Source organism: Dicentrarchus labrax, unplaced genomic scaffold (assembly GCF_905237075.1).
Source record: "Dicentrarchus labrax unplaced genomic scaffold, dlabrax2021, whole genome shotgun sequence".
NCBI lineage: Eukaryota > Metazoa > Chordata > Actinopteri > Moronidae > Dicentrarchus > Dicentrarchus labrax.
The window spans coordinates 3,679,877-3,693,842 of NW_026136711.1; the positions used below are offsets into that span (position 1 = coordinate 3,679,877).

Sequence of the window (13,966 nt, forward strand, 5' to 3'; positions counted from 1 at the left end):
ACGTATCGTATCGTGACCAAAGTATCGTGATACGTATCGTATCGTGACCAAAGTATCGTGATACGTATCGTATCGTGAGGTTCTTGCCAATACTCACCCCTAGTTCATACATACATTCACGTTGTTGTAGTCCTTGGAAGTGTTAGTGGGAGCGGCTTGCGGAGCTGTGCATTGTGGGAGTTGATGTCTTTAATACAAATGCGCCCTAAAGTCACTTTCTGTCTTTTCTCAGTCAAATAGGCACCAAATTCAAAATGTATGTTACATTTCGACTAAATATATAACCCACTTTCAATGAATATTAATGTTTCCACGGGTGAAATGCTCCTTTAAGATCTGAACTTTCAACACAAAAACATCTTATTTCAACTTTTAGTCTTTTAGCTTCTGTGATATTATATTTTACACTTTATCTTCAAACTAAATATTTCCTGAACCATTCAGTGTTTGGAAGTCAATAACAGTATTTTGAGATCAATTCTTTGATGTGTATGAAGCCAGTGCAGAGCTCTAAGACCTGGACTCATGTGTTCCACTTAGTGTCAGTGAGGGCAGCAGCGCTCTGAATCAGACACAGTTATATCCATTGATGAATTAAAACGCATCATAAAGAATATGGTGACAAAGGTATGTGGTTGTTTTTCTTGAGAAGCCATTGTATTTGTATAGTTTGTGTTTTATTAATATTATGTTGTATATATTGTATCTTAATATGTTGTGATTTTCTAAGGCTGCTACCTCGGCCAGGTCTCTGTTGTAAAATACATTTTTGATCTCAATGGGACTTCCTGGTAAAATAAAAATAAAAAAATGAATCCTTTTGGTTGTATTTTTAAGGTGGTATTAGGAGGATCTTGTGATTCTGTTGATGTGGGTTTTGGTTTTTAGGATTTTCACCGTCTGTAACTTTGATTATTGATTTCAAAGAAAACCTCTGTAACCACAACACTGGAAATATTCACAGGTTTTGTGACAACTAGGTCAGAGTGTGATCCTCATTATGTGTCTGTCACATGTTGAGTCAGTCCATAACTGTAAACAATGTAAGTTAATTCAATGGCAGTAATATCCTGGGGGTTGTCACCAACCATAAGTATGCAGTCAAACTCAGTGCAGATAATCGACAGTGAAAATATATGGTGGCCTGTAAGAACAAAGATCAACAGGAGACAGATATTCAAAAGAATCATTTTAGTGACATTTTCTTACATTGAACTCAATCAAAGAAAAGAGATCACATCTCTCGTGTACTAGCTTCTCTGCACTGGCTCCCTGTAAAACTACACCTATAAAGCTCATGTGGACAGAAAAGTGTTCAGAAAACCCAATTACATGGTCCAAATACACAAGAGTAGATTCTGGGAGCTGATCATCTAAACACCGCTGCATTAGTCTCTGAAAGTAGAACAGGAGCAAAGGCCAAGCAGCATCCTCTCAAACTTACACAGGCCACAAGGTCTGCTACACCCGAGTTCTCTCCAACTACTTTGCTCAGCTCCTTGCTGACCTTGACAAGGTCCACTTCCACTTCACGGCTCCTCCAAGAGTCGGCTGCTCTCCTACTTTCACTCTGACCTCCACTTGAGCCGTAAACTGGCGTCTTCCTTTCTCACTGCAGTTTCTGCACCAATTCCGTTTTCCCGTCACAGTGTCTGTGCGAGAGGAAGCACACCTGTGCTGCATCCTCTCCTCAGCTGCCAGGAGACCGGTACTGAACACCCACTAACGCCCCATGTACCAATCATCACCACCAAGTGTTGTTCCAAGTCAATAAAACCCCACAAAAACCCAGAGAGCCCCCACAGAACACAGCGCCACCACCAGGACCAGTCCTCACTTACACGCCCTCACACAAACACACGTATATCTACATGTTTCTATACATATATCAATATATATATTGATTACATAGTGTTTAGTTGACGTTACCTATGTTAATAACAACAGGAAGTCTGCTGGAGGTCCCTATTGTATTTGCTATGTTTCTTATTATTATTTTTAGCGCCTTTGACAGCGTTTTTACCCCCCTGAACATATACAAAAACTCAATTTTATATGTCAAAGGTGGCAGGTCAGCCACTAGGTGGCACTACTGTCATGAAAAGTACATTTAGGCTAATAACTTCCGCATAATTTGCCGCACATTCAGAAACCTTATATCCACTCGTTCGGTGAATGAAGCTGAATCTCCTCATATAGGCCCCGTCCACTTCTGCCTCAATTTTTTTGCGAAATGTCCAAAAACTACTTTTCGTGTTCCTCCTATACGCTTTGTCCGATTAGCACAACATTTTTCACGTAGCATCTGGGGACCGTCCTGGCAAAAAAAATATTTGAAGAATTTTGATATTTCAAAAAATCAGCACGTTATAAAATTAGCATTTCCTGTACATTTTTTGTCAAAAAAGGAAGTGGACCATTTCTCCACATAGGTATGTCTGATTGACACCAAGCTCGGGTCCATAGTTCCCCATGTCTTCTTTAGGCATTGTGTACAATTTCAGGTCATCGCCACAAGGTGGCGCTCTTTAAAGTTTATATCTCCGCATCGGCACGTGTGATTAAAATTAAACTTTGTACAATGCTTGCCCATGACTCCCTGAGGCTTGCAAAAAAATGTGTCAACAATCCGCCACTAGGTGTCGCTCTGGTAGCATGGTAAATCACTGTGCGGAGATTGTAATAGTTCTGAATATGAAATTCACAGGGCACATGTAGAGTGGTGTCTGTAGCACACATAACAAAAATCGTGTTTGTCGTATTTGTAGCGCCCCTTACAGAATTTCAACAAAGCAGCCCCGGCGCCACGTTTCACCGATATGTATGAAACTTGGTAGGCACGTTTACTTGGTAGGACATTTTGATTTTCGAATTTTCGCCTTGTATTTGAACGAACTAGTTAAAATTGACTTATCGGATCTTCTTCAAGATTGGTCAGTACAGTTAAAAAATAGTGCTGATTAAATATTGTGCTATTTGTGACTGTACGTTGAATGGCGTGAGTGGCGTGCCATCAAACTTCGATGTACAGCCAGAAGACACATTGACTTCACTCCTGTAAGTATGCGTCTTCCCACCGCTGCCTCTGAGCAATTTGATGTAAGCAGGCATATTGCCTTAGTACCACAATTTAGGGAAAGTGAAGTAGATTCATATTTCAATGCTTTTGGGCGCATCGCTGCGACATTGAGATGGCCCAGAGATGTGTGGAGTTTGCTGTTGCAATGCAAACTGGTGGGCAAGGCCCAAGAGGTGTGTGCAAGTTTATCTATTAACGAAAGTCTGGATTATGAAATTGTGAAAGCTACTGTGTTGCGTGCTTATGAGTTGGTTCCTGGGGCATATCGCCAAAAATTTCGCACATGTGAAAAATCGCCAAACCAAACATATGTGGAGTTTGCCAGGGAGAAAACTGTTCTCCTTGATAAATGGTGCACTGCGAGTAAAGTGACAAATTTTGTTCAACTCCGCGAACTATTTTTGCTAGAAGAGTTTAAAACGTGTCTCGTGTCATGAAAATCGTCATTTACTTAAATGAACAAAAATCAGATTCTGTGTCCAAAGCTGCTGTGCTCGCCGATGAGTTTGTTTTAACGCAACGTGTTGTTTTTCCGGCAGGGCGCTGTGAACAAACTGCGATTGCAAACACTGGAAATAACCATAAAATCTTACCAAAAAATCCACATAGACCTAATCCTACGTCTTCTGAACGTGAATGTTTTTACTGCCACGAGGCAGGACACCTGATAGCCAGCTGCCCTGCGCTCCAGCGTAAAGAAAATAATCAAAGTGAAACAAGACCAAAAAGTGTTGGACTTTTTCAGTCTGTTCCCACTCCGTCTCCTGTCAGTAATGAACCAGAAAAAGAGGAGGTAGATGAGCGTTACAGACCTTTCATTTTACAAGGTTCAGTCTCTCTGACAGGAAAGGAGGAAGATCAGGTTCTGATCACAATTTTGCGTGATACGGGAGCTAATCAGTCTCTCATCTTGCAAAAAGTGCTGCCTTTTTCCTCTGCTTCATTTTGTGGTTCTGATGCACTTGTGTTGGGGGTGAAAATGAGTACTGTAAGAGCACCGTTGCACACAGTTTTCTTGCGTTCACCGCTCATCTCAGGCCCTATGGGTTTTGGACTGCACACTCGTTTGCCAGTGCGGGGTGTTGCCATGATTCTCGGAAATGATCTGGCAGGGAAAAAGTGTTTCCGACCCCCGAAGTGATTGAAAATCCCGTTGCCGACTCGTGTGTTTCTATTCCTGCTGCTGTTAACTCGTCCTCTGTGTTTCCGGCTTGCGCTGTTACGCGCGCACAAAAGCGTAAACTTGGTGATGTGGTGGATTTGTCTGATTCATTCATGTGCTCTGAAGATGGTACTGAACAATCAGACCCCCGTGCCGAAAAATGTGAAAAGAGTGTGCTTGATTACTTTTTACCTGTTGAAGCTAACTTGTGTTTCGATGTCGACAGGGGAGAGTTCATCCGTGCACAACAGACTGACCCAACTCTGGCTACGTGTCTATCTGCTGCCGACTCACGTGCCAAGACGCTCAGTGTGTACAGCATTAATGACGGTGTATTAATGCGTAATTCGCACCCTCCCTCAACTGATGATCTAGGTTGGAATTCATTTCAACAAGTGATAGTCCCACAGAAATTTCGCCCTCAGGTATTGAATCTAGCCCATGATAACATTGCTGGCCATTTAGGAATAAAAAAGACTTACCATCGCATCCTGCGGTACTTCTTTTGGCCAGGTTTGAAAGCCGATGTGACAAAATACTGCCGTTCATGCCACACTTGTCAGGTTAGAGAAAGTGTGCAGGAATCTACAGGTTTCAGTCCTGCAGAGCTGGTGTTTGGTCACACCGTGCGTGGTCCTCTGCGGTTGCTGAAAGAGAGATACCTGTCTGCCACTACTAGTCCCGGTCAAAATGTGTTAGATTATGTGAGCTCTTTCAGAGAACGTCTGCACTCAGCCCGTGAGACCGAGCGCAGCACTCTTGCTGCCTCCCAGAAAAAAAATGAAAAAGAAATTCGACAAGAAATCCGTTTCCAAGTTGGTTAAAAAAGTTTTAACACTGCTCACAATCTCTGTTTCTGCCCTCCAGGCAAAGTTCTGTGGTCCGTATGTTATAGAAAATAGATTAAGTAAAACTGACTACGTTGTTCGGAGGAGGAAGTCCTGTGTGTGCCACATTAAATGTTGAAGCCATATTTCGGTCATGATGTCCCTTTAACTCCCCGTGCATTTGAAATCTTCGTTTTCGTTACGTCCGACAGTTTTCCTTCAGTAGCCTATACTGTTATGCATTTCGGTCTCCGAAACGCGTGTTGGCGGATGCACTCTCCCGTGTCTCTTCCTAACCTTAAGGATCAAACATTTTAGGGGAAATGTTTGATTTTTAGGAAGGGGGTGTTACGGCCCTGGCCGTATTATTATTAGCATTATGTTATGGTATTGGTTCCGTCTGTGGTGTGTGTTGGTGTTTTTTGTCCCTGTTCCTCTGCAGGAGTGTGCAGCCTGTCGATTGTAGATCTTTGACGGCAACCCGTAGGTCAGCGCTGACTGGTCCATGCAGTGGGCTCGGCTGGTGGAGTGTCTCCTGCTGGTTGGTTCTCCCAGGGAGCCGTAACATATCATTTTGTACTACTTTTCTCCTGTTTTTCATTAGGATAGGGAGTTAGGTTTAGTAACTGTATTTTATTTATATTGCATAGGGATTAGTAAGGATTTTTGTTTAAGGAAGTGAGCCCTGTTTTGTTTGTTGTTTTGGCCTTGGTTCACCCTGAAGTTTGTTGTTTAGTCTTTGTTGCACTTTGTTTCACCTGTTTGTAAATAAATCACATCACTTGATTGTTAACACTGTGTTAGTTGTTCGTTTGGGAATCGGGGTAGGATTATTGGTTCATTTTTCATCACACATTTATGTGGCGCTCCTTCCCCCTAGACAGGGGCGTAACACTGCCACTAGGTGGCGCTCTGGTGGCATGGTAAATCATTCTGAGGAGACCGTATTACTTATGAATATGAAATTCGCAGGGCACGTCTAGACTGGTGCCTGTAGCTCACATACCAAAAATCGTGTGTTTTATTTGAACGAAAGGGAATGACTTCAAATTCTATCGCTGGAATCTAGATACATTGGTGATCCGGCAATGAGGGCTTGGGCGTGGGGTGATGGTGCGTGGCGCGGCCGGGCAGGCGAACGCCTTGCAGGCCCCAATGTGCATCGATGGCGAGGTCCCGCCCAATGCTGCTTGCAGCGTCAATTATTATTATTATTATTATTATTATTATTATTTCTTTAATGAACTTTATTATTCTGTGTATATACGTGCTCTCCTGTTTAATGTTGCAGAGTGAATGAGGACAACCTCTTCTGTCCTGAGCTCCAAATCATTCAACTCATTAGTTATTGATGGTAGTTATTCATTTAATTATTGATCAGAATTCCAAACTAATAGTTTATTGTGTCTTATCAGACTGAATCAATCAATTATTGTCTATTGATTCCCTTCGTTAACGCTGGTTCCCAGAGGAACTTTAATGTTGTTTCCTTCCTCCATACTGGAGCTCCATTGACTGTATGGATTCATCATCATCTGCTTCTATTGTAAATCTGTGTGTTGTCTGTATAATTATGGGTAAGTAATATCTTGTGTTCAACTGTGTCAAACACAGCCTGAGATCCAGCAGGACTAAGACAGAGACTTTACCACAGTTTGTTTTTAATATGGCTGAAAACATTATGTACGAGCCAGAGAGCTAATGCTATGCTACGAGCTAGAGAGCTAACGTTATGCTACGAGCTAACGTTACGCTACGAGCCAGAGAGCTAACAATGATGCAATATTCAACTGACCTTTGACCTGTAGCTACAGCACTGACCTTTGACCTGTATCTACAGCACTGTCCTTTGACCTGTATCTACAGCACTGACCTTTGACCTGTAGCTACAGCACTGACCTTTGACCTTGAGCTTCACTTGTTTCTTCATCAGGATCTTTCTCTTCCTGTTGTAGACGGTGCAGGTGTAGGTGTTACTGTCTCTGTCTGTGGGGTATTTCAGGGTCAGACTGAGGTCTCCAGGTTCCTCTTTCTTCATCTCTGTTCGGTCTCTGTAATACTGGTTCTGTTCTTCAGGCTGATCAGAGCCGTTCTGATACACATGGACCTTCCAGTTTTCTCTGTCCGTCCACACCACTGTGACGTCCTCAGGCAGGTGAACTGTGGTTTTGCAGGGCAGCAGGACAGACTCCACCTCTGAATCCACCTCCACCTGGTAGACTGAGAGGACAACAAACCACAGCATTTCCAGTTTTAGTCGTTTGCCTTTGTGATATTATATTTTACACTATACCTCCAAACTAAATATTTCCGAACCATTCAGTGCTTTGGAAGTCAAATGTAAATGTAACTTGTACGGTCCAGGAGCGCGGTACACTATAACAAATAGAACTGGCTGCAGTGTTTTCCAGTTTGGGTGAGAAAGACTAAGAACAAGGCTTTCAAATGAATTATAATTTAGTTTAGGTTTAGGGTCCATTAAAACGCTCGAATCATATATGGCTGCTACTCCACCTCCTGGGCCAGTGCCTCGAGGAATGTGAGTATTAATATGACTGGGGAGGGGGGTGGATTCATTTAGGCTAACATACTCCTCGTGGGACAACCAGGTCTCAGTAAGACAAAGTAAATCAATATCATAGTCTGATATTAATTCATTCACTAAAACAGCTTTAGAGGACAGAGACCTGATATTTAACAGTCCACATTTCATTCTCTTATTTTGTGCTACTGAGGAGTTGGTTTTAATTTTTATTAGATTTTTATGTTGAACTCCTCTTGTTTTTATTTCTTTAAATAATCTAGGTGGTCGGGGGACAGACACAGTCTCTATGGGGTTTTGGGTGGGTGACTGTTCTAAAGAAAGCGCAGAGAAGTGTGTAAGACAGCAGCTCTGCTTCCTGGTCCTAACTCTGGACTGTCAGGTTTTAGAAATAAACTTTGCCATATTTCTAGATAAGAGAGCCGCTCCATCCAAAGTGGGATGGATGCCGTCTCTCCTAATCAGACCAGGTTTTCCCCAAAAAGGCTTCCAGTTATCAATGAAGCCCACATCGTTTGCTGGACACCACCTCGACAGCCTCCAGAGAAAACTACGGAGTCCGACATAGTTTTAGCATAGTTACACACCGACTCCACATTAATCTTAGTGACCTCTGATTGGCGTAAACGGGTGTCATTACCGCCGACGTGGATAACAATCTTATTGTATTTACGTTTATCTTTAGCCAGCAGTTTTAAATTTGATTCAATGTCGCCCGCTCTGGCCCCAGGGATACATTTAACTATGGCCGCTGGCTTCGCTAACTTCACGTTTCTGACTATGGAGCTGCCAATAACCAGAGTTGGTTCCTCAGCGGGTGTATCGCTGAGTGGGGAAAATGTTTTGGAAACATGAAGCGGTTGGTGGTGAACTGTGGGCTTCGCCGTTTTAGTCTTCCTTCGCTCAGTCACCCAGCCTCCCTGTTTTCCCGGCTGCTTAGGAACTACCGGAGGAACTACCGGAGGAACTACCGGGGGGAACTACCGGGGGAACATTCCCGGGGGATCTACAGAGCTAACAGAAGCTACCTTCGGTCGGACCGCACCGGCTACTGGGGGCTGGCTAACTATAGCGGCTAAAGATATCTCTGGGGTGCGGTACTGTTCCTCTAACTCACTAAGCCTCGCCTCCAGCGCAGTAAATAAACTACATTTAATACAGGTACCATTATCTTTAAAGGAGGCAGAGGAATAACTAAACATCTGACACACTGAGCAGGACAGAGGAGAGGGAGAGGGAGAAGCCATAGCTAACTGCTAATGCTAATGAAGCTAGCGTGTATGAAAAACTTTGAAAGTAGTGAAAAGTCGCTAAAAGAAGGAGTAACCCCGAGTGCTTAAGTAGAACTAGACTACGTTTAAATGTTAAGCGGGTAAATAACCGCTGTAACGAGTAAAACAAATTTAGATTTAGCGTTCACTGACAGAGCTACAGCACCAAACAGTGTACACAGAGCAGGAAGTGAACCGGGAATGAGTCAGTACGCTTACCGTAGTGTTGCGATATCCTGTGATTTATACTCTATGTATTTACCTGTATGATTATTAACTAGAATAGAAATATGTTTACTTGTGCTTACATTGATTATGCTAACATTGATAAAGGGCTGATAAGGGAATACTAATAACAGAAATAAAGTAATGAATATTAGATGTTTGTATGATGTGTTATGAATAGCAGGCACAGTATAAGGGAGAAGAGTGTGGGTAGTTGCAGATATAACATGACATTCTTTGGGAGAGATAGCGGTAAACACGGCCTCCGAGGTCAGTGTCAGGAGCCCGTAAGAAACAATGATAGAACACATGACGGACTCCCTCCTGTCGTAAAAAACAACTTCATATCTGGAAGAGAGAGTACGAAGTGTATACGTAGGTTTAAATAATATGTGCATAGAGTTAGATAACACGTCACTGAATGTCAGAAAAGAGGCCGCTTTCTGTTTTCTGATGGCGACCCCATCAACACCATCCGTGGAGACAAGATACCAAGAGGACAAGGGGTGGAGATTCTACCATCTTGTGCTATATGTGTTACATGCCAAAATATAATACTGATTTTAGGAACAAGAGGTTGCTCAGACTTCGTGAACTGGCAGACCTTGTGCATGTCAGGTTAACCGTAGTTGAACCCAGAGCTCTGTTACTTTTGTACAATATACTGGTGTTAAAATAAAGCTGATTTTTATACTCCAAAATCCTTCTCCTATCGCTTCATTAAAAGAACGCTTGAGGAATGAGTTTTTGAAATACAGAGATTCCTCAACAGTAGCCAGCTGAGATCTGAGATTCAGTGTTTGGAAGTCAATACCAGTATTTTGAAATAAATTCTTTGATGTGTAGGAAGCCAGTGCAGAGCTCTAAGACCTGGACTTATGTATTCCACTTAGTGTCAGTGAGCGCTCTGTATCCTTTCAGTCTGTGATTCTGTTGATGTGGGTTTTGGTTTTTAGGTTTTTCACCGTCTGTAACTTTGATTATTGATTTCAAAGAAAACATCTGTAACCACTAGAAATATTCACAGCTTTTGTGACAACTAGGTCAAGAGTGTGATCCTCATTATGTGTCTGTCACATGTTGAGTCAGTCCATAACTGTAAATAATGTAAGTTTGTAAGTACCTTACTTACAATATAGCCACTCCATTAACAACTTGTGCCTGGCAAACGATCTGAATGAGTTTTACTGTCGCTCTGACAGACATAGGAGCAGTCCTGACACCATCCCCCGTGACACCCCTCACCAGTTCCCCCCCGCCCCAGCTCAGCAGGAGCCGTCAGTCAGGCGAGGTCGGTGACTCGAGTCGGTTCGGTGTACATACTACGCCAACGCCAGTATCTTGTTATTATTAGCCATTGTATTTTCCGTTCAGCGAGTAATGACAATAACGATCCTTCTTGACTACTATCAACACTCTCTGATAGCGTGCTCTGTGTTTACTAGGTCTAGAGTGATCCGTCATTTCCATTTTTTTCATTCCGTCGTTTTCATTTTTTTTGGGCGACAACACAGTTGGGGGACGTATTACGCCACACGCAGAACTACGGCGTCGGTTTGGTGTGTTCGGAGGCACTTTTTTGACCGACTCGGGGAGACGGGAGCCGACTGATCAGTCCAACTGCCTTTCTGCCGACGGTCGGCCGTCGGGTTGGTGTGTCCTGGCCTTAAGAGGCAGCCGGACCAGATTCTGTCTCTCCATCCACCCTAAAGCACTGTGCTGACCAGCTGTCCAGCTGTCTCCGGTGTTCACTGACATCTTCAACACCTCATTGGAGACCTGTCATGTGCCAGCCTGCTTCAAAACATCCACCATCATCCCTGTCCCCAAAAAAGCAAGGACCACAGGACTCAACGACTACAGACCTGTTGCCCTCACCTCTGTGGTCATGAAGTCCTTTGAGCACCTTGTGCTCTCACACCTCAAAGCCATTATGGACCCACTCCTGGACCCCCTGCAGTTCGCCTACAGAGCCAACAGGTCTGTAGACGATGCAGTTAACATGGCCCTGCACTTTTCCCTCCAGCATCTGGACTCCCCACTGGTTTTGGACTTATGGAAGAAACCAGCCCCAACTGCCCCCATCATCCTGTGCGACTCCCCAGATGACTCTGTGGAGTCCTTCCGCTTCCTGGGTATCATCATTACCCAGGACCTCAAGAAAGCCCAGCAGAGGATGTATTTCCTGCGGCAGCTGAAGAAGTTCAACCTGCCAAAGACGATGATGGTGCACTTCTATACCTCCATCATCAAGTCCATCCTCACCTCCATCCTCACCTCCTCCGTCACCATTTGGTACGCTGCTGCCACTGCCAAGGGCAGACTGCAGCATATCAATCGATCTGCTGACAAAGTGATCGGCTGCAATCTGCCATCCCTCCAGGACCTGTACGCCTCCAGGACCCTGAGGCGTGCAGGCAAGATTGTGGCTGACCCCTCCCAACCCGGACACAAATTCTTTGAACCTCTCCCCTCTGGCAGGAGGCTGCGGTCCATCAGGACCAAACCTCTCGCCACAAAAACAGTTTCTTTCCGTCTGCAGCTGGCCTCATTAATGGCCTCACACGAGGCCCAGATCCCCCACTGACACTGACTCTTATACCTACCCTGTATATATGCATTACATTAATGCCCTCCCGTCTTCTGTACAGTCTTATCTTTATTTATTTATATTTTACTTAGAAGTACTTTATTCTTGTGTGATTTTAATATTTTTGTGTGATTGTATATTTAAAGCACCATTGCACCAAGACAAATTCCTCGTATCTGTAAAAACCGGTCACACTTTATAATGAGTACACACTATTAAGCATTAGTTAAGCATGAATAAATACCAAATTCATCATTTATAACGCATGAATACACATTAGTATGTAGTTTATAAACACAGTTAAAAATGTTTTATTCATCATTGATAAGCACATTAGTTATGGATTAGTAAATACTGAATTCATCATTTATAAAGCATGTTTCTGCTGTAAATAGTCATTACTATGTGGTTTATAATCACAGTTATAAATGTTTTACTCTTCATTGTACTGTACATTTCTGCATGCACTTGCACATCCACTATTCAGACATGTATTAATTATTAGTGACTGTGTTAGCAGATGTTCTATAAAACTCACAACAAATTCATTTTCTAATGATGGCCTATAAACAGTGATTAATGCAGGAATTCACAGTTACAAAGCACTTACTACTCGTTAATTAAGTATTTTGCACGAGCTTATCTAAAGTGAGCACTATCTATGGCTTATTAAGGATTTACAAATGAGATATAAAGGCTGACAATGCCTCGAGACTCACAAAATGTTCAGTTATCTTAACAGACAAAGGAGAGACACAACACAAAGGAATATAGAACATATTGTATTGATATTTACTGCAACTTCCCAACATATTGTATGAAGACGAACAAGGGTGGTTTATGAAGACATGCTATTGTTGTGATCTTATCTGTTTGGGACGTGTACGTTGAGCTCCGGCTCTCAGCACGTCATCAACGTGATGACGGTGGGAGGCGGGATGTTACGTCATATTTACGTTAACTCTCAGAAGTTTCTGACAGTGCAGCCAAGGGGAGCATGGAGAAGCACATTGGAGTCGGCGGCCGTCAGCAGCTCTAGTGGTGAGTATGTGTCTTTGTTTGGTAAAAGTAGAACAGAGCTGGACTTCCGGTCTGGTGGACTACGTGATGGCAGCATAGAGCGACCTAGGTGTTATTCTAAAAGAGCTGCGAGAATTCAGGAGAGACTCCATTCAGCAATTAAACAGCATTGAAGAAGATATTAACAAAATGAACAAAAGAGTGGAAGAAACCGTGGAGCGGATCACTACAGCCGAGACATGGATCCAGTCAACGGAGGATGTATTGGCGCAGCTGGCGAAACTACAGGAGCAGATGGAAGCTAAATTGACTGAATTGGAGGGACATTCAAGACGTGATAACATCAGGCTACATGGGGTAAAAGAAGGAGGTGAAGAAAATGTCGCCACAATGATTTGTGGAGGATTTATTAATGAAGGGTCTGGAGCTCCACCCCACTACTGCGCTACATATTGAGAGAGCGCACCGGTCGCTTGCTCCGAAGCCTCCAACTGAAGCGACGCCGAGATCCATCGTGGTCAAGTTTTCAAGTTACAGAACTAAGGAGGACATGCTGAGAAGAGCCTGGCAGAGGAAAGGGTTTGATTTTCAAGGAAAAAGGGTACACCTGGATCACGACTACGCACCGGAGCTGCTGAGGAAGCGAAGGGATTATAAAGAGGCGAAAGCCGCCCTGAAGGAGAAAAATATAAGATTTCAGACTCCGTTCCCGGCCAGACTGAGGGTGTTTTACAAGGACGGTACGGTCATCTATAACTCGGCGGAGGTGGCGACGGCGGACATGGCAGAGAGGGGGATACCAGTGACGGTTTTCAAAACTCCGATGTCCCTCCTGGACCGAGTCAGCCAGCTGACTTGGCGATACAGGCTCCACGCAAAGCCTCAAAGACCGGCTTCAGGCTTCAAGTTTATAGGACTGGACTTAATACAAGTTTCCTGTGGGAAACCCAATTAAGAGGAGCAAGGTTTTGACAAAACTGAAGAGGGAGGGAGTGGAAGTTGCTCTCTTATAAGAGACGCATCTAACAGAATTGGAGCATGAAAAACTCAAGAGATGGAAATTTAAACAGTATTCATCCTCCTGTGGGCAGGGCTCGAAGAGAGGGGTAGCAACTTTAATTTCTAGTATATGAAACTTTGAGTGTTTATATGAAAAAAAAAGATATTGATGGAAGATTTGTACTGGTCCAGGGATTTTTTATTTACCTTTTTAAATGTTTATGTCTCCCCAGGATCAGATTGGGAATTTT

The 13,966-nt window shown here is 43.4% G+C and overlaps 1 protein-coding gene across 13 annotated transcripts in view; it reads right to left on the reverse strand.

Annotated features, from left to right (window-relative positions):
* Positions 1-13,966, reverse strand: part of LOC127371983 (uncharacterized) — a 40,578-nt gene that overhangs the window by 7,176 nt on the left and 19,436 nt on the right. For 10 of the 13 annotated variants that reach the window (XM_051415280.1, XM_051415278.1, XM_051415282.1 and 7 more), the window contains one exon: positions 6,968-7,288. The exons of 1 other annotated variant lie outside the window; for it this stretch is intronic. In XM_051415280.1, coding sequence (XP_051271240.1) covers positions 6,968-7,288 — 321 coding nt within the window. The remainder of the gene's footprint in view (positions 1-6,967; positions 7,289-13,966) is intronic. 2 more of the 13 variants (XM_051415273.1, XM_051415271.1) reach the window with 2 other exon arrangements.